This window comes from Eptatretus burgeri, chromosome 5 (assembly GCF_056783735.1).
Source record: "Eptatretus burgeri isolate ZD-2024b chromosome 5, Ebu_testis_v1, whole genome shotgun sequence".
Taxonomy (NCBI): domain Eukaryota; kingdom Metazoa; phylum Chordata; class Myxini; order Myxiniformes; family Myxinidae; genus Eptatretus; species Eptatretus burgeri.
In genome coordinates, this window is record NC_140965.1 from 98,847,472 (window position 1) to 98,875,226 (window position 27,755).

General features: G+C 40.3%; 1 protein-coding gene across 10 annotated transcripts in view; it reads left to right on the forward strand.

Annotated features, from left to right (window-relative positions):
- The window catches only part of LOC147027036 (calcium-activated potassium channel subunit alpha-1-like), a 278,274-nt gene that overhangs the window by 85,608 nt on the left and 164,911 nt on the right, over positions 1–27,755 (forward strand). For all 10 annotated transcript variants that reach the window (XM_085883106.1, XM_085883110.1, XM_085883114.1 and 7 more), the window contains 4 exons: positions 3,001–3,186; positions 12,202–12,263; positions 25,924–26,017; positions 27,018–27,129. In XM_085883106.1, coding sequence (XP_085739232.1) covers positions 3,001–3,186; positions 12,202–12,263; positions 25,924–26,017; positions 27,018–27,129 — 454 coding nt within the window. The remainder of the gene's footprint in view (positions 1–3,000; positions 3,187–12,201; positions 12,264–25,923; positions 26,018–27,017; positions 27,130–27,755) is intronic.

The window sequence follows — 27,755 nt, forward strand, 5'->3', positions numbered from 1 at the left end:
ATCCAAGTAACGTGTGTCAACGATCGCATAACGTGCCTACAACACGTTACTCATAGGTTAGAAATAAGTTTCGGGTATGCTAAACATTACCTCGACGTGTTTCTACTTATGAGTAACTTACAAGTAACGTGTGTCAACGATCACGTAACGTGCCTACAACTTATGGCCAGTGTTATGCGGAACGTGTGAGTCATACGCTGGCATACGTCGAAAAATTTCAAGCATGGAAAATTTGTTTAACAGCTCGGCGTACTACGACATATGCCAGCGTACTACGACGCATGCCAGCATGCTCTTAACGTATACAAAACTTACCCATACGTATTTGACGTGTGCCAGCGTTTAAGACAAAATTTTCATACGTCGGCATACACTGGCTAAATCGTCCAGGTGTGACAGGGCCTTTAGATCATTAAAGTTTAAACTTTGATTCATCAGACTTGAGTACCCAATTCCATTGTTGTCATTAAATCTTGGTGTTCCTCGCAAATCTCAGTCATTTTATCTTGTTCTGTGGTCTTTGCTGCAATCGTTTCTTTGCTGCATCTCTGTCATGGAGACCTGCTGCAATCAGCATTCTTTGCACAGTGCTGGACAAGATGTTAATGTTCAGACCTGCTCTCATTTCATTTGTCAGTTGCTGTCTTGATTTTCTTCTTCCGCATAAGCTGAGTAACTTCAAGTGCTTCTCTTGCCTTGGGGAGATTCATCTGGATCTTCCTGGCCTTTTCTTGTCTTGTACTGATCCACTGTCTATCAGGTGTTTCAAAGTGTACCTCGTACCATTGTCAGAGATCTTCAGCTTTTCTCCTATTTTCTTCATAGTTTTCTCCTATTTTTATCCTCACACGCTGTTCTGTTGAAAGTTGCTTCCTTGGTGCCATTATGAACTCACTCATAGTCTTTCAAGCAAGGGAACAAGCAGATGAAAACTAATTTCATATATTCACTAATTTGTAACTTTTATTGTGGTTTCTTGTAATTTGCATGAATGTAACTAGTGTTGATTACTTCAATTATTATTTTTTTTTATTTACTGTAAAAAAAAAAATCCACAAACCGTTTCCTGCATCTTTTCTTTGTGGTAAGTGGATATTACTGGTACATGATAAGATAATATGTATAGCAAAAATAATACTTTTTCTATTTTTAATTTATTTTATAAACTTAAAGGTAACCGTGATATTAAGTTAACTCACAAAAATATGAATTATTATCTGCGGTACCTATATAAACCAGTGTGTATTTGTGTATTTGTCTGTCCCCCTTCAGAAGGACGATTTAAAAAGATGCTTGGTACTACAAAAGTTTAATATAGACACAAACAGAGACATTTTGAAGGACATTATCATAAAAAGAAAACCACAAAGCTTTTCGTTGTGCTCTCTTCAGGTGAAATTTGCACAAAGTGAGTGAGGTTTCCTTTTTATGATAATGTCCTTCAAAATGTCTCTGTTTATATCTATATTAAAGGACGATTTAAGAAGGGTTTTAAAGGCCAATTTTAACACGACTGTGTGTTCACTGTGGTCTATTTTTGAGGTTAAAAAAACCCAAAACGTTTTTCATGAAAGAGTAATTACGTATTATCTATTGGGATTGTAGACGGTGACTTGCAATCCGAGCTTCAAAGGCGGCGGACAGAAGCATTTTTTTCTAAAATTAACAATACATACAAGGCGCAGGGAGGTGAAATTTGCTGCATGTTATGTGCAGTGCGTGCAGAGTAAAATTAGTGTTAATTTATGTCCGTAGGATGTCTAATAAATAAAGAAGATATAAGCACACCTGATGCGAGGCCAAGTCTTCAGATTTTGGCACACTTACGAGGCTGTACCGTCGCAACAAAACGTCCCATAAGATAAAGAAAATGGGATCACATTTGTACATGTAGTGTTTTAAAACAATGCTTGCTATGAAACATCATATCTTCCAGTTTAATAAAATAACTCCAACCTATAATTTTGATGGGCTTTTATACGAGTCTACTAATATTGCACACCTCTAAATACACACAAATGTTTAATTGGGAATAACACCACAAAAGTGAAAATAACCCATACCACTGTACAGTACTGTATATGTTTTCCATGACAGTTAACTGTTGCTATAACATTTTGTCTTTATTTGCTTATCTGTCTTTTTACCTCCTCCACCAAAGGTGGATGGAGGTTATGGTTTCAACTCTGTCTGTCTGTCTGTTTGTGAACAAAATATCTGAAAAACTTGTGGACAGATTCAGACAAAATTTGGTGGAGTGCTTGGTTATGTGACAAGGACAAAATGATGAGATTTTGGTGAAGGTCTGTATCCGGATCTGGATCTGAGAATTTTCAAGTGATTTTTCACCATTGAGAGATAGCGGCCAAAAATGACATATATCAGGATATCTCAAAATGTTGTTGACGGATTTGGCCGAAACTTGGTGGGCAGATTGAGTATGTAAGAAGGAAGCGTTGATTCGATTTTGGTGAAGATGTAAATCCAGATCCAAGAATTTAAAGTCATTTTTCACCGTTGAGTGATCGGGCTAAAACGATATATCGCACGATATCTCAAAACAATATTCGGATGAAACTTGGTGGATTATTTGGTTAGGTAACAAGAACAAGCTGATTACATTTTTTAGTTCAGGTCCAAATCCGGATCCAGCCTATCAGTGGGATACAAAATGTAAACTAATCTGCCTGGCGGAGGTATGCGCTCTACCGAGTGCCCTTCTTGTTTGCTTTTTTTTCTTTATAACCTTGCTCTCTTCTTTTGTTTGTTATTTTTGCTGTTATGCCCCTTGAGACATCCCCTTTTTGAAATGTGCTTTTTAAGTAATTAATATAACATTTTCTTTATTTCTCACTATTTCTCTGCTGCAAATTGAATAATTCATAGATCTAAAAAAAATACAATTGATTTTTAGACATTTTCCAAATGCAGTATCTTTCCTTTGACATTGATAGAACTCTGTTTCATGTCATCAAATATTCCTTCCTTTTTTATCTTCAGGAGCTGGAAAAAGTCAAGGGAGGATCTAGTCCACCATCAGAAGGTCTGTATTGTGCGCGGGAGGAAGGTGGACTCCCACTTGGTGGTCATGGGGACACAATGGGGGGTGAAGTTGGCTGGATGACATCTGTCAAGGACTGGGCTGGGGTCATGATATCTGCACAAACGCAAACTGGCCGGGTCTTGGTAAGTGGATATTCTTGAGTGTTGAGTTTCCTTGGCGAAGAGTGTGTGTATGTGCGTGTGTTAAATATAATGGAATGTGCAATCAGCATTATGAATATGTGAGAATACATTACATCCTCTCACCAGAAAGGTAAACATTTTTTGGTTAAATTGAATGTTACAAGTGGAAAGTTTTCATAGTTAGGTTGCATTTATGGGTTGACTGACACTTTAAATGGACAGGGCTGAGGCTGTGAACCTACTGATGTTGCCCCATGGCCAAAGTTGTGGACCCATGTTTGAAGAGGTTTTGGGCTGAAAGTGTCTTCGAAAACTCGTGAAAGAACAGAGCCCAGCTGATGATTTGGGTAATCAGTCGTGTGTGTGTGTGTGTGTGTGTGTGTGTGTGTGTGTGTGTGTGTGTGTGTGTGTGTGTGTGTGTGTGTGTGTGTGTGTGTGTGTGTGTGTGTGTGTGTGTGTTTGTGTGTTTGTGTGTTTGTGATCAAAATGGCCAAAATGAAAAACTTGATATAAAATGGAACTCAACTGTTGATCCAGACATTTAGAAAATCAATCAATAATTTACTAATTTCTGAAGTCCTTTCTTTAGGAATACAATTATTTTGATGTTTGGCATTAAATGAAGTTAGGTTACATTTTTTGACATTGTAGAATAAGTATTTATAACCTCATTAATGTTAATTCATCACATTATGTAGAGCTGTTATTAGCCTATTTCATCACAATTTGGCGAGTTTAACTAAGAATCCGATCTTATAATGTTGATTAAGATAGAATATAGACTAGGAGTTAACACAATTGTATCCAGGAAACAAACTTCTCAGTAAGAAAAGCTTGGCACAGACAAGTTTTTGGTTTTGGAGCCAAAATTGGTTTTGAAAGCCATACAGGCTGACTGATGCTGTGGTGAGCAGTATAACAGCTGACACTGCATTAGGCAGTGGGCAGTTCTCTGTTTTTTTTTTTCACACACTGCAACTGAGCCAGTTTTCCCATTTAATGGTGATGGTTATTATCCTGGTTGCAACTTAAAGTTCTTATTAACTGATAATGGGTACTTAAACAGGCTGGATGTTTGTCAGACCCTTGCAGCAAGTGTTGGTGAGACACATGGGGTTCATGGTCACCATTCTAGTTAAGAAGTGATAAATATTATTAGCGAAAGAAGTAAAATGAGTGACGGACATAGCTTCAGGACGATCTTTATTTGGACAATCTTTCTGCCAAATAGGCCTTCTTCTCGGTCTACAAGAACAGCAGGCATGCATCAAAGATAATGTTACGATAACAATACCTAAATAAAATATATATAAAAAGAGAAAGAGGTTCCATAACTGCTCTCACCTTCCTCAACAAGAGTGAGTGTACAGTTCATACAGTACACGTATACTTATATAAACACACACATGAACATATTCGTACACTGTTTATATTCATATACACACACTGCCTACATCTATCAATAAAATGGAAAAGTAAAAATGATGATTTTTTGAAAAAGGTGAAATAAATGAAGTGAATGAGTTGAAGTGCTTTGGAATGAATGAGTTGTTACTCATCAACACTTGTACCACTGGTGAGCTTTGTTTTAAGTTTCTGTATCCAAAAAGATTCACGTCTCAGGATTGTGGTTTGGCATTGATTCGATGGCAGAGATTTGAATGTCGTCCATTGAGTGATCTGGTTGATTGAAATGTATTGTGTAAGGTGGAGATTTGCCCTGATTGGTGTGAAAGTTTCTAATTTATAACCATGTGTTTTTAACTAAGTTTCTAATTTCTGAAAAGTGTGTAAAGTGTGTGCTCAGTTTTTCCAACATATTGTTTCCTACATTTTTATAGGTGATTATGTATATGATCCATGAAGATTTGCAATCTATATATGAAGTGATGGGAAACTTTTGTTCGGTGAAATAACTGCGGAATTTGTTTCCTTCCAACGCGTGTTCATGCATAATACATTTTTTGCTGGACATTTATGGAAGCCAGGAATCTGGGTTTTTTGCTGTTGGGCTGTCGGTGCTTTGCCTTTACTAAAAGGTTCTTGGGTGTAAGACCACGTCTAAATGATGTTAGTGGAGGTTGAGGAAATGTAGTGCAGTGTTTCTGACTGATGGAGGCTAGGAAGGGCCTTATTCAAAATACTTGGCAGTTGTGATGAGGTAGGGAAGTTTCTGGTTACCAGTGGGACACAGTGAGTTATAGATTTGGGTTTGTAAGTCAGAAGGTCCAGGCGTGGTGTGCATTTTGCTCGGTTTATGGCTTCTTTCACAGAGTGAGGGTCAAAGTGTCCAGCGATGAAGTGTGTTTCCAATTGGGAGAGAGAAGTTTCTTCTGCTTCTTTTTGTTGATCAGAGGCATCTTACTCTGATTGCTTGACTGTATGGTATGCTTGTAATTGTATGCTTAGGATGAGACGAAGATGGGAGAAGGTAAGAGTGTGTGTCTGTTGGTTTGGTGTTCAGCTTCGGTCGGAGAACAGGTTTCACAACATCATTACTGATCCAGAACGCATTCAATTAATGGCTTCAGGTATGTGTGTTTGAGTGAGAGATAATGTTCCTGCATGGCAGGCAGGGCTTATCGCTTCCAGGACTTGCAGCAAAAGCTGCTTGGGGCACGATCATGGTGCTCACCACTCAGTTTGGAGCCATATAGTGATATAACTGAAAGGTTTGAGAGTCACAAGTGGATGGAAACGTGCAAAGTTACTCTGCTGATACTCTAATGAGGGTGAAACCGGTCGGTGATTGTAATTTGCGCTGCGAGATTCTCTTTCGGGAGCTACAGACATGGCTCTGCATTGTGACGGTGAGGTCACGGCGTTCGGCTTCGGTCAGAGAGCAGGTTTCACACCATATGTATGTATATGTATAGGTATGTGTATGTATGTGTGTGTGTGTGTGTGTGTGTGTATATATATATATATATATATATATGTTTATATATATGAATATGTATATATATATATGTATATGTATATATGTATATATGTATGTATGTATATATATATATATATATATATATATATATATATATATATATATATATGTATATGTATATGTATGTCTATGTATATATAAGTATATGTATATATATATATATGTATATATATATATATATATATATATATATATATGTATATATATATATATATGTATATATATATATATATGTATATATATATATATATATATATATATATATATATATATATATATATATATATATATATATATATGTATGTATATATATATATATATATATATATATATATATATATATATATATATGTATATGTATATATATGTATATATATGTATGTATATATATATATATATATGTATATGTATATGTATATATATATATATATATATATATATATATATATATATATATATATATATATATATATATATATATATATATATATATACTGCTGCATCAAGGACCCACCCCTCATCTCTTAGATGTGGATGGAAATGCATGTCATCATGTCCATAATGCCACTCGACAATTTTGCCAGCCGTTTCACTATGGAATTGAGGAACTTCAAACTGACATCTTCAATGATATCAAGTGGTCCACCGACTTACGAGATTTTCTCCAAGAGATCTGTGAATTGATTGGTATTGGTTTCACAAGGCCCAAGAGATTTGATTCACACAGATGGCTATCCAACTATGACGTGTCTGTCAAATCTGAGGCTGTTCGAAGCACACACACCATCTTCTACTTAACTATTCTTTCCTCAACAAAGCTGACAAATCTCTTTACCTTCCAACTATGGTGGCAATCTTCCACAAAAAAGATCTTTCACCAGAAGTGAGAAGTCGCTTGAGGGTAATCATGTCATTCCTTGGTGTCAAGAATATGACTGAAGATGGGAAGAATAGGAGGAAGAGGATTTACTTAAATCTCTTCTATACAAGGTTGGACACACTGCTGACCCTGAACTTCTATATTTCAGTCCTCTGCATGTTGAAGCAGTATGTGATGATGTTCGAGTCCCATTTCATTCGAGTTCGAGTCTGAAGACCCCTTTCATCGACAAGCTCCATGACAAGCAGATAGACCTATTCAAGAAGTTTCTTGTGTGTATCACCAAGCCTGAGGGCCTCCTGAATGCTGGGCCATCACAGCTCAGACAGCTTGATTTCGATGCTAACGTGCAAAGAAACAAGGATTTGTTTTATGGAATCTGTGGGTCACTGATCAAGCGTGACAAGAAGAACTCTTCTATTCAGGACTTCAAAACAAAGGCCAGACAAGCATACCTGCAGTGTGGTAAGTACTTGCAGAAAAAGTTGCCCCTTGTAAACAAACTTCTGGAGACTGCCTCAGCCATTGACCCCCTGGCACGAGGGCACGGCACAACCATGCGGTGATTGAATAGTCTGCCCTTGTTGGTTAGAAATGTCTTGAAGGAAATGGAAACAAGTTCCTATGACCTCGAAGTCTGATAATTTCAAGTGGACAAGACATTGCCATCTCCACTTGATGCTGACGACAACGAAGTGCCTCGAGATGGTTGGTGGACGGAAGTGTTCCAACAAAGAAAGTATCCACATTTGTCAGCAATGGTCAAGCCACTGATGAGCTGTTTTCACAGCCCTCAAGTTGAAGGATCATTCAACACTTTGGGGGGACATCATTGACAAGAAGTCCTGCAGAATGGACGTTGGTACATATCGTGCAATCCAGAAAGTTAAGTTTGTGCTGAGGCCAAAAGAGAAAGGATCGGTGAAGACATTCTCCTGGAAAGATGTCATTATGGACCCTGTGGACCCCAAGTTCTGTATAAACATGAGGACATCCAGCAAGCAGTACAGAGAAGGTTTGAGCAAGGCAGAAACAAAGAGAGAAAGAGAGAAAGAGAGAAAGAGAGAAAGAGAGAAAGAGAGAAAGAGAGAAAGAGAGAAAGAGAGAAAGAGAGAAAGAGAGAAAGAGAGAAAGAGAGAAAGAGAGAAAGAGAGAAAGAGAGAAAGAGAGAAAGAGAGAAAGAGAGAAAGAGAGAAAGAGAGAAAGAGAGAAAGAGAAAGAGAGAGAGAGAGAGAGAGAGAGAGAGAGAGAGAGAGAGAGAGAGAGAGAGAGAGAGAGAGAGAGAGAGAGAGAGAGAGAGAGAGAGAGAGACACTTGTGATGAAGTTAAAGGCAAGATCTACGAAAGGCTGAACACAAGAGAAAAATTTTCATCACACAAAAGCATGCAAGAAAGGCCCATGTTCATGCTATGAAGGAGATCGAGTTCCCCATGAAGTTGTGCAGAAATTCTGAAGATTGGATGCTCTGCATTGACTGTGACAGTATTTGTGTGAAATTGTGTGACAATTCTGATAAACATGTTAACATTAATTTTAATCATTTTTTGTGTGTCTGTTGTCAAAATGGACATAAAAGTATGTTTTCCATTCGAGTCAGTTATTCCTTTATGCATTTTTTTTTCTCTGTTTCATATATACCTGCAAGTTAATTTATAGATGGCACTCACCACCTTCCACCAGCAATTGCCTTCACTCCAAATGCCCTTGTAAAATGGACATTAGAACATTAGTGGGGGAGGGGGGGGGGAAGTGGACACCTGTAGGATTTTCATGATGAGAAGGTGCCACCTATTTTAATTCATTATCTAGGTACCAAAGTACATGAAAATGCATGTTGCCATTTTTGGAAGTGTGGCAGATGGCAGCCATCTTGGATTTCAAAATGGCCGATGTTTTGCCACTATTTTTCGCTTGGTTAGTTTCAATAAAAGTATTTTACCTCAATTTTGAAAGCAAAATGCTAGGTTTTCATTGTTGTTAACACTTCAAAATCAATGTAAGTAATATTTTGTTCAAATTACATACGATATCACCCATCCTGAAATTCAAAATGGCTGCCATTTGACACAGCTCCAAAATTGGCAACATCAATTTTCCTGTTCCTAGACATATGTAGAACATATCTAAATAGGTGGCAACTTGTCATCATGAAGGTCCTACGGGCCCATTGTCTAGGACCACTTGCCCCCCCCCCCCCCACTAAATCGTCCATTGCCAAGACAAAGTCGAAGTGACATTTTACTCTGTTCTGGCCTTCTTGCAATCAATTTACACTCTGCAATCAAAGGCAACTAATCTTGTTTACTAATAAGAAAGGAATCATCACTTCAGTTATGCAAGGAGAAGGTATTTGATGTGAGCTTTGCTTCACACACTTTTGCACGGAAGGGAAAACTCAAATATGTGGAACACACCATCCATCTAGAATTCATACACAACTTGTGGTGGTGACCTCATGGTGTCGTACATGCTTTCCTGGCACGTTGTTGGGCACTTAATTATGTTGTAAAGCCGAACAAAGGTTGGGCTTTATCGAAGCATTGTCAGGTCCATGCACAATGATGCGTTTGCACTTTTATGATGGTAATGCACTGAGTGAAACGTACTGAAAGGATGCTCGGATGGTTTGAAAAGCATACGATATGCCAGGTGTGTTACATGCTCACCCCATAATCCTGAATCTCAATTTAACCGAGCAACTTTAATACGAACTAAAATGAAGTCGACATTCGTCATCAAGATGCACGGCTTGCATGAAATATTTAGTATCGCATGGAATATCTTCCCTTGAGACACCTTTCAGCAGTTTGTGGAATCCATGGCATGCTGTCAAGGCTGTGAGTAAAGCAAACGTTGGCAAACAGATATTACATGAGGTTCTCCTCAAGTACCTGGGCCAATAGATATTGCAACTCGTGTGTTAATTTGACCAACTTGCAAAATATTTTTCTTGCCCATTAAATCTACAGTTTAGATTTATGGCATTTTGCGCACTGCTATTCATAAACACAATTGCCTTTTTAAATCATCACAAATCTAGGAGAGGAAAAAGAGACTTTAAATACTTCATTACGGCTTTATGGAGTGTCATGAACATAGACTGCCATATATTTGGCTGAGCGTGTTCCCGAATGGGAGGACGAGGCGATGTTAATCGTTATGTTTGTCAGTGAGTTAGTTTGTGGGTAGACACATACATAGATCGACTTTAACTAAACATCTATGGCCATGGCATATTGTGTTTGACTATAACCCTCACAGCATTTCTCTCTGGCCTTGCAACGTTCCTCAGATTATGAGCTTGACTCTTACACCCGGGTGGCTGGCTGTCGTTGCCACACTTTTTTTTGAACAGATTGGCAGTGCAGTAATGAAACCATCACCCACTCAACACACAGATAATGTATCTATATTTGTAAGCTTCATTGACCGAAGGTAATATGTTACGTTGCAAATGGCATTTCTGATCAGCTTAGATAATTATCTAGCACCAACACAAAATCCTTATTATTTCAAACTAAAGATTATAGCTGACGAGGCAGAGAACCAGGTGAGTGTTTAAAGAATCGGTCGTCTTTTTCACGATGTATTTACTGGGTGACCTTTTGACCTCACATGTTCCTGTAATAGGCAATGCTATTGGAAGGGTGCTGTGTGTCATTCAGTGAGTCCAGAATGGTTCTTATATCTATTGTAATCGATATAGTCATGCGAGGCTCTGCAATGTTAAATGCTCTGTCTTGTTCATTCATGTGTTTTCATTTTTTGTGATAATTTCATTTTTTTTTTCTTTCATTTTTGTGATAATTGTACACAACACAAAGCATGGTTATGAATAAGTCCAATGTTGGATTACTTCATTGGGACATTATAATAGCTTTGCTCATGATTGGCAGGTGTAATCTGTTTCTCTCCAGCTTTGGAAGCTTATTACGTCTGTCGCTGAAGGAGGGCAAAAGTTTTATTTTCTCCCTTGTCTGTCTGTCTCTGTCTATCTGTCTGTCTGTCTGTCTGTAAGTGAGATAGCTTAAAAAGTTGTGCACTGATTGTGACAAAACTTGGTGGACATGTTGTGTGTGTTACAAGGAAGAATTATTTAGATTTCGGGGAAGATCTGGATCCAGATACGATAATTTTAAGTCATTCTTCAACATTCAGAGATTGGGCCAAAATGGATATATCGCATGATATCTCAAAATGTTGTGGACGGACTGTGATGAAATTTGGTGGATGAGTTGGGAAGATGACGACAACCAGCTGATTCGATTTTGGTTAAGATATGGATGCAGATCCGGTCTATCAGTGGGATACAAAACGTAAAATGGTCATCATGGTGGAGGTATGCACTCTACCGAGTGCTGTTCTAGTTGTTTCATAAAACAGGCCTTTCAAAGAAGTCAAATTTAGTGTGAAACCATGGCAGAAAAATTCCAAAGCTACTCAACTCAGAAGCATAGCATTTTCTTTTTCAGCAATACCAACCAAGATACTGCATGTTCACACAGTGCCCAGTGATTATATATAAAGAAGCCCCCACATGCCCACTGCTTGGTTTAGGTACTATTTTTTGAGCATGTTGAGAGCAAAACCATGCCATGCTTTAAAATTGAGACATGCATCAGACATGCATCCTGTTTTGAACGTTATCGCATTTACATCGTCATGGCATGACATTCATGACCCAATTTTTAGGACATATCTTTGATGTGGGGTGTGATATTTTGCATGGCAAGAGACATTGCAGATATTTGTTGGTACATTTCCATTTCTCATACCTGGTGTGGGCTTAACGCTTTGGGTGGCAGACTTGAGATTCTTGGGTCCTGCGTTCAAATCCTGCTTGACCATTGAATAAATACCAGGTGGGGTTGACTCAGCCTGTCATCCTTCTGAGGTCAGCAAAATGAGTACCAGCTTGCTGGGATGATTGAGCCATTTGAGTATCCTGTGTCGGAGTGGTGACCCGTCCAGGATTGTGCCCAATAGCCCAGGAGACTGCTTCGGCAGCACCAATGCTCTGTACAGAGTATGGTCCCAATGTATTTGTATTTCCATTTTTCCCGTTGCTTGAAATTGACCAGGTACCATGTTGCCACTCCACATACATGTGGAAACGTCACAATTGTCTTGATCACTTCCGAGAAATGTTTACGCTACATGATTTTTCTTGTTCTTTGTTTGTCTGTTTTTCAGGTTGTCTTTGTTTTTCTCCTCAGCATTGGAGCTTTGGTCATTTACTTCATCGATTCTTCAGAGTAAGTTTGATGTGGGGATCGGCACAGGGGGGGTTCCACAGGGCTAATGTAATAAGGGTGTGACGTGGTGTTTCTGTGCCCTGTGTTTGTTTGTCTTGGTGGTGAGAAGCCTCATTGCCTCTGTCTGGCTGACTTTTCTCACTTTTCTCACTGTGACGTATTCACTGCATTCTCACTCTGCCCCTTGGTGCTTCCAGCCCAAAGAGGTGAGTAAGAGACATCAAACAGCCTTTTCCTGGTCCATGTCCAAATATTATTCGCTCTTCTCTTTGCCTTGCAATTCCTCATCACATAGTGACACCTTTCCTCACTTGTTCTCACCTTGCTTTGCCATGACTCTCCCCTCTTCACAGGGCTTCGGTGTAAAATTCTCTCATCTCCGCCTTGCTTTGCAGCATTTATTTTATCCACTCGACGAAAATTCTCGCAAAAGAGCAAGAGTAGAAATGCACACTTTATTGTGCTTGTCCTTTCAAGTAAACGTCACTTTACATTCCTTGGTACAGAATTCTATGTGAGCTTGGGCTGGTTTTTGCCAGCACCACATGCTGTGCATTCTAATACCCTTTATTTGGTCTTCGTTTCCTTTTGCAAGTCAGTGGCTCGTCAGTTTCTATCTCTGCTTTTGTTGTCGGTGTTGTCGTCATTGTGCTTCGGATCACTTGCAAAAACTTAGGATGTGATTGCTGGTCGTAATTTAATGAGCAAATGAAGAGATTGGCTTAAATTTATTCATTCGTTCATTATTTTGACTTTTATTCAACCAGTTAACTGTTCGAGTACAGTGCTGTTGCTTCTTAGAATACCTATGCCGACACGTTGTCAGCCAGCACATCCTGGTTTTGTTGAATTGGAACATGATTTTGTTAAAAGAAAAAAAAAACCCATCAGATTAAAGAAAAAAAATTCAGAATTGAGCAACCTTTGACCTGATCACATGATGCAGGTGTTTGCCAACCATGCCCTTAGCCTGCATTTCCCTGCTCTATCCTGACAGGCTTACATTTATTAACCTACTACCCTGACGATTAGAGCCAAAACTGATGTGAATTCATTATTGCACATCGAGGTTATCTTTACAAATCACACAGAATAATCCATTTCAATGCATGTATAATTCATTTAAAATGTATGAAATGGTTTATGAATCGTATACAATTCATATGTACCCACTGACCTTGAAATGATGCTATATCCTATCCGTTCATTCAAGCACTTTCATTACAGCCCTTGGGTATTGCTTGGATACATATATATATATATATATATATATATATATATATATATTAATAGGTAAAGCTCTAATTAACCACTGACCGACTGACAGACTGATATTAAAGATCGGGACCTTCTGGGTGACGTAGAAAGCTGAATTTTTTTTAGTGCCAATAGACATCGAAGTCGTTTCACCAGAAAAAAATAAATCACAGAATTGTTGTACAACATTAACAAATGAAAATACAAAATAAATGAAAAAAAAAGAAAGAAAAATGCAGATGAGCAACCTGAGATGATGGGGAAACATGGTTCGTATGCTTACACTATGTGTAAGCACACCCCACTATTATTGTATAAAGCTCTTTCTAACCACTCGCTGACTGATATTAAAGATCAGTACCTTCCGGGTGATTTAGAAAGCTGAAATTTTGCGTGCCAATGGACATCGAAGCCGGCACACTGGAAAAAAATTCACATAAAGAAATTAAAAATAAAATAAAATAAATCAAATGCAGTTGAGCGACCCGAGACAATGAGGAAACACAGTTCGTATGCTCACACAATGTGTAAGCACACCCCACTAATATATATTCCAGCAACAATGTTTTGGCAAAGCAAAAACGCACATGTATTTATCTTTAACTTCTCTGTGTAACGCGCGCGCGTCTTTCAAAATGACTGATGAATGCTTCCTGTTTGTTAAATTTTGAAATGAGCTTTATCTCTAATACACATACATGAGCGTGGTGTTGACTTAACAGTTATGGTGGCTCTTTTAAGATATCATGGTCTTGAATTCAAGCCCCTGTTTTTACCCGTTGATTTAACACCAGATGGGTTGACTCAGTAAGTCATACTTCTGAGGTCAGCGAAATGAGTACCAGCGTGCTAGTAACAGGGGGCATTGCATCAGCGGCACAGCTGTGCCCCCAGGAAATAATGCTGGCAAGCAGCCACAACTATTAGCCACAAATGTTTTACGGCATCATTCAAACATACATGTGTATGGATATGTATGTATGTATGTGTGTGTGTGTAAATATATATATATATATATATATATATATATATATATATATATATATATATATATATATATATATATATATATATATATATATATATATATATATATATATATATATATATATATATATATATATATATATATACATATGTACAAATAAATAAAACACATACGCACATGCAAATTTGGGGTCTGCCTTGCATGTACATAAGACATCGGCCATAATATCGCTTGCAGTGTTAGTGTGAGAAATTTCTTTCGATATCATGAAGACTCAATAGCTCAGTGGGCTGTCAATGTGTATGTGTTGAGGCCCTTGGGTTCACGTCCTGGGTTGTAAGCCTGGTGTTGGCTTAGTGGTGAGGGTGGCAGCTTGGGATGCTAGGGTCCTGAGTTCAAGTCCCGTTGACCACTGAATTAATACACCAGGGGGTTTACTCAGCCTGTCATCCTTCTGAGGTTGGTGAAATGAGTACCAGTGTGTATTGGAAGAGGGGCACTGCATCAGCGACACAGTCGCGATTCCAAGAAATGATAACTACCCCGGCAACTAAGCTGCCACATGCAAGAAGAAGACGACGTCTTGGGTTGTCAGAATTTTTTCACACGAGCCCCATGCAGTAATTTATTCCTGTTTGATATATATATATATATATATATATATATATATATATATATATATATATATATATATATATATATATATATATATATATATATATTGTTATTATTATCAATTTCTTTCCGATTTATTATTACCTTCTCCATGTGTAATACATGACTTTCAAAATGAGGTATGAAAGCTAAATGAGGCCTTTTGCGCGTGCGGTGTGTGCGTTCACACTGATTCAGTTTGGCTCACCAGACACGTTTAACCTGCCATTGCGAGCACAGAATCATGTTTTAAACATAATTTTCAGCATTTGTGCAATAAATAAAAGTGCCATTTTCAAAATTGATACCAATATTGGTTGTGTTCCTGAATGAAAATCGGACTCACAGAAACAGGAAATACAACAAATATCGGTGGATGAGACCGAAAAGTGAAGTGTGTGTATGTGTGTGTGTATGTATGTATATATATATATATATATATATATATATATATATATATATATATATATATATATATATATATATATATATATATATATATATATATATATATATATATATATATATAGTTGCAGTTCTCGGAACCGCATGCATCCAAAAGATAGTGGTCCCAAGCCAGTTATTCCATTAATGTTCGTGAAGTTCGTCCCTTCCCTTTTGTCTCGCAGGACAACAGGGGCATGCGTTGCGAGGATCTCATAGCTTGGTTTGCTTACATCATTTCTTTGTCCTTTCATTTCTAACGTCATTCCTACTCTTCTTTTCTGATTATTCCTGAGGTAAATCTGAACCGCGTGCACCCTTCGCTGTGAGATGGGTCCTCAGCGAAGGCCAAGCAGGCATTACACCCAGACCCCTCTGTCGAAAACACGGCCTGCCAAACGCATACGCAGCGGTAATTTCCACTCAATGGACAGGACACACACTCAACACAATGCCCACGCTGCACGGAACACGTACCGAGGAGAAGGAAGAAACAGCACCTTAGAAAAGGGTGCTCAAACACCACATGAGCATCGACAGCACAGAGCTCCCCATCCTCAAGCGACCCCTCAATCGAGGCCGATAATAGAAAGACAACACCCCGCCACGTTGTGCGTGATACGGGCAGCACGTACTTTTCAACCCATTTCTGAACTAATTATATCGATCGGGTTTCGCCCCACGCACACGATAGCAGAATCGGGAGAACACGAGCGCTGGCCACGTGCGTAATGGCGGATCTATGCACACTGTACGGAATGTGCTTGAAGGCAGACCCGTGCGCCACTCACAAAACTTTGTTGTCATACAGAGCAGGGCATGAATGTACCGCTCGCGACACTGTTATCACACAGAGCGGGGCACAAATGGACACATCTTACTGTCTGTGCATGGGTTCGCCATAACATCGTACCTTCGGTCCTCGCAGACTGCAAACGTCCCCCCGCCTCGACGGCCAGCGAAGCCGGGATCGGGCGAAGGCATGCGGCACAGCCCAGGCCACGCGGCGCACACGGAGCAGGTGTGCGGGACCGACGCCACTCTCAGCCGGTCGTCAGGGCATGGCCCGGGGGTTTGTGCAAGGTGATTCATGGCACGGAGTTCGGTGTGGGCGATTTTTTATTTTTTTATTTTATTTTTATTTTTTATCATGTCGTGAGGTTGGAGCAAGACAGGCTTGCAGCGTAGAATCACCTTGCCGTAAGCGGAATGTTGCTGCTTCTGGCCATCACGGCCGGGCCGCGCAGGGGGTCGGGGCCAATCAGAGCGCCCGATTCGGGTGACGACACCGAGTTTCGGGGTGGCCACCCACCCTGCGCCGCGGGGCCTATAAAGGTCCGAGCGGATCCTCTCTCTGGCCTGCCTCGCCTTCCGCTCAAGCTGGACCTCGACTCCGCCTTCTGTCGTCATCGCTGGGCTCCTCCTCCTCTTCTCCGCTCCCACGACGCCGAGTCCACCCTCCCAACTCAAGCCTCCTTCATGCCCATGGTCTCAAAGCAAGCTGCCAGCTGAGATTACGCGCCAGCTGTCAGGGGGGTACCTCGCCATGGAGCATTCCCCCCAAATATATTGGTGGCACGTTCGGGGACCGCATATCAATTATACCAAGGTACCGAGAGACCGTAGCCTCAACTCCTCTCCTGTCTTGCTTCCGTTCTTCTTCATCGGGTTTTCTGTGTGCATGTGTGTGTGTGTCCTGGCGGCTGTTGATATAAGTAAGCCTGCAGCAGATCGTTATTATTATTTTTGGGTTAGGTCTGCTCTGCGTCCGTTTTTATAAGTTGCTTGATTATTGTCGCACCACACCCTTCTTCCTTATCTCTGCTTGCACACCCCAATAAATCTTGATCGTACCACCTACCTTTCCTCGTCCATTGTGAATAAATTGCTATTAGGAATATTCCCTGCTCGTTTTTGTGTGTTCCTCCATTGGTCCAGCATGTTCCGAATCCAAGATTAGCCGGGACTTTATTCTCAACGATCCGTTCCTTTTAGCCGGTATGTCCTTGGCAGTGTCGCTCGGCTGCGTCTGATCCGGTAAGATGATCCAGTTCGGACAAGGTGTACCGAATCAGATGCAGCCGAGTGACACTGCCAAGGACGAACCGGCTAAAAGGATAGGGCGTGTTCCCCGGTAATTAAATCACATGATTAATTAGGTCACCCGGTTAACCCATAGACGGGAGGACCTGAGGTCACGTGGTTTAGTTATTGGCTTCCACGGTCTGTTAAGCGACCCGCCGCGTCACAGAATTATCCGTGTGCGGCGGCCTACAATTCCGAGGAGTCTGGTGGGAGCAGAAATGGCTCCCCCCTCCCCCCCCCCCCAGTGGTCTTCTCACCCGATCCCTGGCCCGCAACAATATGTATTTATACATATATACATGTATGTATGTAAATATCCATATACATATATATATATATATATATATATATATATACATATATATATATATATATACAATGTATACAGTTTATATGCATTTATATATATATATATATATATATATATATATATATATGTATATACATTAGTGCCAATAAATATGTATATGTATGAATGTATATATATATATATATATATATATATATATATATATATATATATATATATATATATATATATATATATCCTGGTGTTTGCGCAGTGGTTAGGGCAGCGGCTTGGGATCCAAAAGGTCTTGAGTTCAAGCCCCGTTGGGCCACTGAATTAATACACCAGGGGGTTGACTCAGCCTGTCATCCTTCCGAGGTCGGCGAAATGAGTACCAGTATACTGGGCCGGTGCATACCCCGGTTAAATAGGTGTACCATATCCCTGTGTCGTAAGAGGCGACCAGGATTGCGTCAGGAAGGGCATCCGGCGTAAAACATGTGCCAAATCACTATGCGGATCATACGGATGATCCGCTGTGGCGACCCCTAACGGGAGCAGCCGAAAGAAGAAGCATATATATATATATATATATATATATATATATATATATATATATATATATATATATATATATATATATATATATATATATATATATATATATATATATATATATATATATATATATATATATATATATACACACACACACACACTACCGGTCAAAAGTTTTAGAACACCCCCATTTTTCCAGCTTGTTTTCTGAAATTTAAGCAGTTCACGTCCAGTGAATAACCTGAAATGGTACAAAGCTAAGCGGTAAACTGCCAGAGGTTAAAATAAACGTTTAGATTACCAAGAACTGAAAAATAATGTAGATTTCAGAGTTGTCAAAAAAGGCCCTTTTCAGGGAACAAGTCATGGGTTAGCAACTGCAGCTGTTCTGCAGCAATGGAAGTAAATTAAGCCTTGAAAGTTGATGTAAACAATTTATACAGGTGTCGCAACTATTGCTGATCAGTTACAAACCCTCTGTCTGGATAAAAACAGTGTTGGAACAGACTGCTACACCCTTTGAAGCATTATTTGGACAATATTGCACTGCAGGAAGTAGTATATTGCTATCATAATGGCGAAAAAAAAAAAGACAATTAACAAAGGAAGACAGACAGACCATTATAACCCTTAAAAGTGTAGGTCCTTCCTTTAGAGAAATTGCAAAGAAGCCAAGGTGTCAGTGAGTACAGTTTCCTACACCATCAAAAGGCACTTGGAAAGTGGAGGAAACTCTGACAGGAAGAGGTCTGGCAGACCCAAAGTCACAGCACAATCAGAAGACAAGTTTTTGAGAGTCAACAGCTTCCATAATAGGTGGCTAACAGCCATTGCTAAGATGGCAAAATAAGAAAAAGAGTTTTGCCTGGGCCATGAAGCACCGCCAGTGGACTACTAAAAACTGGAAGAAGGTCTTGTAGACCATTGAATCCAAATTTGAAATCTTCGGTTCATCATGCAAGGGGTTTTTGTATGCCGTCGAGTAGGCGAAAGGATGGTTCCTCAATGAGTGACACCAACTGTCAAACATGGAGGAGGAAACGTGATGATCTGGGGCTCTTTTGCTGGACCAAAAGTCGGCGACTTGCACATTGTGACTGGCACCCTGAACTAAAAGAGCTACCACAGCATTTTGCAGCGCCATGCAATACCCTCTGGTCTACGCCTAGTTGGTCAGAGGTTCATCCTACAGCAAGATAACGACCCAAAACATACCTCCAGGCTATGTCAGAACTACCTGAGAAGAAAAGAACAAGACGGAAGGGTTCAAATCATTTAATGGCCGCACAGTCTCCAGACTTAAACCCCATCGATCTGGTTTGGGATGAACTGGACAGAAGGGTGAAAGCAAAGCAAACCTACAAGTGCAACACATTTGTGGGAACTTCTGAGTCAGTGTTGGAAAGCACTTTCCAAACAATATTTGATTTCCATTGTAGAAAGAATGCCACGAGTATGTTCGGCTGTTATATCTGCAAAAGGTGGCTACTTTGATGAGTCAAAAATTTAGATTAATTTTTGTTCAACAAAATGATGCCATGATTTCTTTTTTATCTGCAATTGTTTATTTGTTCTATGCTTTAATTCCAGAGTACATTAAAACATTAAACTGCTTAAATTTCAGGAAAAACTTGAAAAATGGGGGTGTTCTAAAACTTTTGACCACTCGTGTATGTATGTATATATATATATATATATATATATATATATATATATATATATATATATATATATATATATATATTGTTGGGGGTCAGGTGAGAAGACCTCTAGTTGGGGAAGCTATCTCGTGTTCCACCAGACTCCCCGGAATTACAGGCCATCACACACGGATAATTCTGTGACGCGACAGGTCGCTAACCGACTGTGAACGCCAATAACTCAACCACATGACCTAGGGTCTTCCCGTAATGGGTTAATCAGGTTACCTAATTCATCACGTGACCTAATTACTGGGGAACACACCCTCGGAACGCCTGGCTGAATCGGATCACTTTACTGGATCAGATGCAGTCGAGCAACACTGCCAAGGACATACTGGCTAAAAGGAACAGATGGTTGGTCATAAAGTCCTGGCTAAGTTAGGATACGGACCATGCTAGATCAATGAAAGAACAGACAAAAACGAGCTTGGAATATTTCGACAAAAGATTTATTACAGGCAGGTGAGGAAAGATATGTGGCACAGTGAATGTTGTTTATTGTTGTCTGTAGCAGGAATGGGAAGAAATGTGAGAGTTGCGGCAACATACAAGCAACTTACAAAAGCAGACTCAGAGCATAGTTATCCCGATATAATTCTTGCACAATCTTAACTTAGGTGAGGACAAGCGCCAGGACACACACACACACACACACACACACACACACACACACACACACACACACACACACACACACACACACACACACACACACACACACACACACACACACACACATACAGTCATGCGCCACTTAACGACGGGGTTATGTTCTGAGAAACGCGTCGTTAAGCGACGTCGTCGTTGTGCGAACATCATTTTTTTTTTCGTTTTCGAACATCTTACACAAACCAAGACACCTCGGCTATATGGTGTAGCCTATTACTCCTCGGATACAAACCTGTACAGCATGTTACTGTACTGAATACTGTCGGCAATTGTAACACATCCAAGAGAGACGGAAGACACGTTAGATTTACCTTTGTGCTGTTCATGACGGCCATTGCTATTGTTAGCAGCAGCTTACAATCTCCTCTCGCATCGATTATAGAAAGATGAATAAATAGCGTTTGGATTAAAAAATATGTAATCATTGCATCGATGTTATAATTTACAAATCAAGAAACGAGCAACTGTCAATTGTGATGTGTATATATATATATATATATATATATATATATATATATATATATATATATATATATATATATATATATATATATATATATATATATATATATATATATTGTTGCGAATTCGCGCCCGCCGGCGTGCGAGCAGCCACGTAACTCGAATCGTGGCACGTCGCCCACCGGACGGACAATTCTGTCGTGACCCTCTCGGACTAACGCCGGGAACTAGTCACGGGTGGGCCTTTTGGCCTCACCACGATCGTGCCAATCGGCCCCCCCGCGTGGGATAGGGTTGTTTGCCAAATTCGACCTACCTAATTACCCACACGGAGGGTAGACCGCGCGATCACACCTCGCCGCAGGTCGACTCCGGACACGGGCCACTTAAGCGACCCGAGCGGTGTTATCGTCGACCTCGACGGTTCCGATTAATTATCGGGCGTATTAAGCCCACTACCAACCCTTTACGTGAAGCAAGATGGAGCTTCAATTAAAGAAAAGACGAAGCGAAACGGGAAAACAGTTCAACATAATTCATATTTATTCCGCGGCACACGGAGAGCACACATATTCAATTACAACAATTATGCACCAAAAGCAGATGTTACAAAAGAAACACAACAATGCAGATCTACTACCGACTACGCGAGCACACGGCAACACTTACACAGTTTTACTTTACAGACGGCGCCTGACAACACATTTACTCAAAAGCAAAAGAAAAGGGCCACCCTCAAAGACAAGGGGGCAGACGGGGCATGTGGGCCGCGAGACCGGGTGGATCCTACCCGTGTCTTGTGATGAGCCGCAAATGTGGCAGCGGTGCCCCGACTCCACGCTCCTTCGCGGGTTTCTTTGGCACTGCTTGGAGTGGGGTGGGAACGGGGCCCCCTTTTCGCACTATCTCAGCGCGGGGGGGGGGGAAAGGGGGGAATTGTTGATGCTCTGGGGAAAGAGGATAGCTGGCTTGCTTGGGTCCCGCGACGAGCGACTCCACTGCGACCTCGTCGCCGACCGCCGTCTTCCTTTCCTCGGACCCGAGGTATCCGGTCCCCTCCGCAATTCTCCTCAGCCGACTGCAGCAAATCACCTCGACCGTGCTCCAGGCTCCCTCTCTCTGAAGCTCCCCGACAGACTCCGAACCCCGACAGATTGCCACTCTCCAGACCCGATTCGACTGCCTCCAACTCGCCTTGACTCTTCGACCTTCCTGACTCCAACTCACTGCCTCCAACCTTCTCTCCAACTCAAAACTACTCTTTCCGACCCAAACTGACTTGACCGCTTTGACCTTCCTGACTCCAACTGGGCGCTTTATAGTGGTGTAGGAGAACCCATATGCAAATTTCTGGATCAGAACGAGCTCGGGGCTGGAGCCACGCTCGCCCATTGGACGGAGAAAAAGGGGCGTGAGCCTCCCCTGATCCTCGAATTTGCATATCTCGATTCTACTCCGACGCGCCTGGAGGCGGGGCCAAACCGCCCCGCGCTTGCTGATTGGACGGATCAGAAGTGGGCGTGTATCATTCCTGATCCGACTTCTCCTCGGAAAGGCCGCACTTTGTACCCGCGGCTCGGCACGCGCCCTGTACGAGTCCAGGACAGCCTGACGCTCGGTGCCCACAAGCGGTGCGGGAATGGCCGCAGAAGGAGAGGCGAAGGTGGTGGAGGGTCTAAAGTGGTGGTCCATGGTCATAGCGACGTTTGGAATGGCGGTGATGCGATGTTTGCGGGAGCGAGTTGTGAAGGTAAAGGTCGTGGCTGTTGGCGTTGTTTTTGTTGTGAAGCGGCGTTGCGGTCGGTGGCCGTTGTGTGATGGCGGTTGAGACGTGGTTGGTTCAAAATAAAGATAGAACAGAAAAACGGCTATCTTAAAGGGTCGCAGCCCGAATGAATCACATCTATTCCCTCTAAACAACGGGTTTGGGGCTAACTACACGTACTTACAGAGATATCTCACCTACAGGACCTGAATGGTGGTCCGCGAATTTCCTCAACCGCAACAATATATTCGGAACAGTAGGATTGTTTTAACAACATAAAAAGCTTCACTAAAAACAAATATGTGTTTTAATGTCGACTTAAAACAACGATTTATTCGTGGAATTCTTCAATTGAAAGGTAATTTACTTGCTAGAAGGTAAACGTGCAAACATTGGTTCAGTTTGAAAGCCGATTTCCTTGAATCCTGATTTAGCACGATCCTGTTTTTTTCGCGATGACATTTTATGGACCTCAACGATCGCATTATAACAGGGCCACACTGTCGTTTATTTTCATTATGAGGTATTATGTACTGTACAGTGTACATAATTGTATGTGCTATTTTTTACAAGGCTGCATAACTCAGCGATTGGAATTTTTCAGTTACAATTTTTTTTTTTTTTTTTTAGAGCTGGCAGATCCCCATCGTATATACGATCCGTCGTTGCCCGGAACGTCGTTAAGCGGCGCATGACTGTACATATATATATATATATATATATATATATATATATATATATATATATATATATCTTCTTCTTCTTTCGGCTGCTCCCGTTAGGGGTCGCCACAGCGGATCATCCGTATGATCCGCATAGTGATTTGGCACATGTTTTACGCCGGATGCCCTTCCTGACGCAACCCTGGTCGCCTCTTACGACACAGGGATATGGTACACCTATTTTAACCGGGGTATACACCGGCCCAGTACACTGGTACTCATTTCGCCGACCTCGGAAGGATGACAGGCTGAGTCGACCCCCTGGTGTATTAATTCAGTGGCCCAACAGGGCTTGAACTCGGGACCTTTTGGATCCCAAGCCACTGCCCTAACCACTGCGCCAACACCAGGCTTATATATATATATATTTATATATATATATATATATGTATATATATATATATATATATATATATGTATATGTATATATATATATATATATATATATATATATATATATGTATATGTATATATATATATATATATATATATATATATATATGTATATATATATATATGTATATATATATTTACAGGCAGGATGGAGTGGGTGGAGAAGAGTTGCAGGAGTGATTTGTGACAGAAGGGTAGCTGCAAGAGTGAAGGGGAAAGTATACAAGACGGTAGTGAGACCAGCTATGTTGTATGGTTTGGAGACGGTGGCGCTAACAAAAAGACAGGAAGCAGAGCTGGAGGTGGCAGAGTTAAAGATGCTGCGATTCTCGTTGGGAGTGACGAGGATGGATAGGATAAGAAATGAGTGTATAAGAGGGACAGCGCAGGTAGGACGGTTTGGAAACAAAGTGAGAGAGGCGAGATTGAGATGGTTTGGACATGTGCACAGGAGGGAAACGGAGTATATCGGGAGAAGGATGTTGAAGATGGAGCCGCCAGGCAGGAGGAGAAGAGGAAGGCCAAAGAAGAGGTTCATGGATGCGGTGAGGGCGGACATGCGGGTGGTTGGAGTGTCAATGGAAGATGTGGAGGATAGAGCGAAATGGAGACAGTTGGTCCGCTGTGGCGACCCCTAACGGGAGCAAGCCGAAAGAGGAAGAAGAAGATATATGTATATATATATATATATATACATATATATATATATATATATATATATATATATATATATATATATATATATATATATATATATATATATATATATATATATATATATATACATATACACACATATATCGACGTACACAGATGCTTCAACTTTTAGCAATATATGCAAAAATCTAGTGGAGTATCTCTTGTGACTCCAGAACCAAACACACACACATATATATATATATATATATATATATATATATATATATATATATATATATATATATATATATATATATATATATATATATATATATATATATATATATATATATATATATATAATGGCACTCTTAGCTCCCTGAGCTCCACCCTCCTTCCCAACATGATTAATAGTAAATATCATTTTAAACTTACCCTGTATATTCACAAGTCCTAGATATGTCCTTCCCATGTTACGAAACAACTAATCCAGATAAGCGGCCCATTCACTGGTGGCGATCCATTGGGGAATCTGTGTTGCACACACCTCTCCACTCATGGTCGAGAGTTTTCAGTACGAACAGCTGCCCGTTTGGCGAGCTGAGAAAGTTCTCCAGGTCTTTCATTGTGCAGAGGCATAGCCCTTTCTCCCAAGTACTTTTCCAAGTAATTTCACCTTATTTCAGACGCTTAGTGAGCCGTTGTAAGTAACAATCTGCATCCACCACAGACAATATAATTTGTGATTCCCTGGATGCTGGCATTTCCTAGGGTTTCTGTGCATGTGCACAAAGCATTCTGCAGGGAAATACGTCCTTTTGAAAGTTTCGTATTGTTTTGAAACAATTATTTACCTTGTGGTGCACGATAACAAATTTTGAGAATGGGACCAATAGAGAATTATATATGATGGCTTGATTGGAATTGTAACCATTTGTTATCTTTCAGCTGTTGATTGAATGATTAGGAGCAAGGATGTGATACTTGCGAAATCAATGTGTGAACGCGTGATTGTATTGTGCTTCCTGCCAGCCGAATTGAGGATTGCAATGTCTTTGAAGAGGACATCACACTGCAAATAGACATGGGACTTAACGTGTTCTTCCTTTTATACTTCGGTTTACGGGTATGTCACAGCTGTACTACACTCATTCACCAACTTTATCAAATGGCCAACAAATCACAAACCACTTCATAAAAAATGCTAGTTGAGGATGGGAAAATCCATATTCAAATCCGAAAGCATCACCTGTAACTAGTATTAGCTGCCGAGCATGTCCTGAGCCTTTCCCCATTGAGCAGATGTATTAGATGCGGTACCTTAAATATTAACCACAAGTCACTTATTCACCACATAATACGAGTGTGCTCATCGCAATCATTTTGGAAGCTTGAATTTTGAGGTTTGAGTGTCAGCTCGTGTCACTTTTGCAATCACTCGCAATATATATCGTGACTTAAAAATTGTGGATAATTATGCTTGCAGCTGTTAGGGTTACTCACTGCTAATGTCTCGTTAACCTCTTTTCAGTTCCTTATTAACCCGCTTTATTCACTCTCTCAACAATTGACATGTTGATGAAGCACTCATAAGTAACTACAAATAGTTTATGCATACATTACTGAACATACTTTACACATTGATTAATTAATCATTGTGATCTCATTTCCCACTCTTTAGCCATTGCTTGAAATGATGGCATCAACTAGTGTCCATGACAACTTCAGATGAACAATTCACAAAATTTATCATTTTCTTATCATTGATGAAATGTTTACTCCTTTGTGTAATTATTGATTTATTTTTACAACTGATAAATGAGCAGGAAGTACGTTTTAGCACATCACTTGCTCACTAATGATAATTTAATCATCTTCTTGACCTGAAGGGCAGGTAAATCATCACCACCACATGTAATACTAATTTTTAAGTTTTCCTTATGCCACCTTCCAAATGAGGATTTGAATGCTTTGAGCTTCTGTCCCCAATATCTAGGGATTGGCAAATCAGATCAAATGCTGTACATTGCATTATATGGACTTCACAGCATTGTTGATTTCATTGAATTTCTTCCTTGCTTTCTTTGATCCCTCTCCGTACACCATTATTGCTCTTCCCTGCACAGTTCATAGCTGCGAGCGACAAGCTGTGGTTTTGGCTTGAAGTCAACTCCATCGTTGACTTTTTCACCGTCCCACCCGTCTTCGTCTCCGTGTACCTATCTCGCAGCTGGCTAGGTAAATTGCATTCATTGTTGCATGACAAAATACTGCAGATCTAGCGTTCATTACTTACATGTGCCGATACATCTATAATTTTTTTTCACATTCATTATGAGCAATAATTACCAAAACGATTGTTTATCGAGCGGTGCAGTAGCACTCCAGCAGAAGCAATATGACGACTCGACCAAAGATAATTAGAACAGCTATATAATTACTGCTTCATGTCGACAGCTCTGGTGAAAGAACAATAATGATAAAGTACTCTCACTTACTTGCGCTCCCCCATTCCTCCACCAAACCAGTGATTTATTGATTATGGCCATTGGCTGGTGCAAGGACAACGATTTGATCTACTGCCACGGCTGAGAGGCCAGAACGGATGTCACTCGAGCGGCAATTGATTCCCAGCCAGATTTCTCGTTGAATATACTGATGATTAAACATAATGTTTGTCATGGATGAACAGGAAGACGCATGTCTGCAGTCATTCCAGCATTCATCTATTGTGGTGCATGCCAAGATCTTCCTTTCGCAAATTGTGCAAATAAATCCAAGCAGTTTGAATGGTTAATCCTGTCAACTGATGTGATGCATGATTTATGCAGGAATTGAATGAAGCTAGGGTTACATTTGTCTGT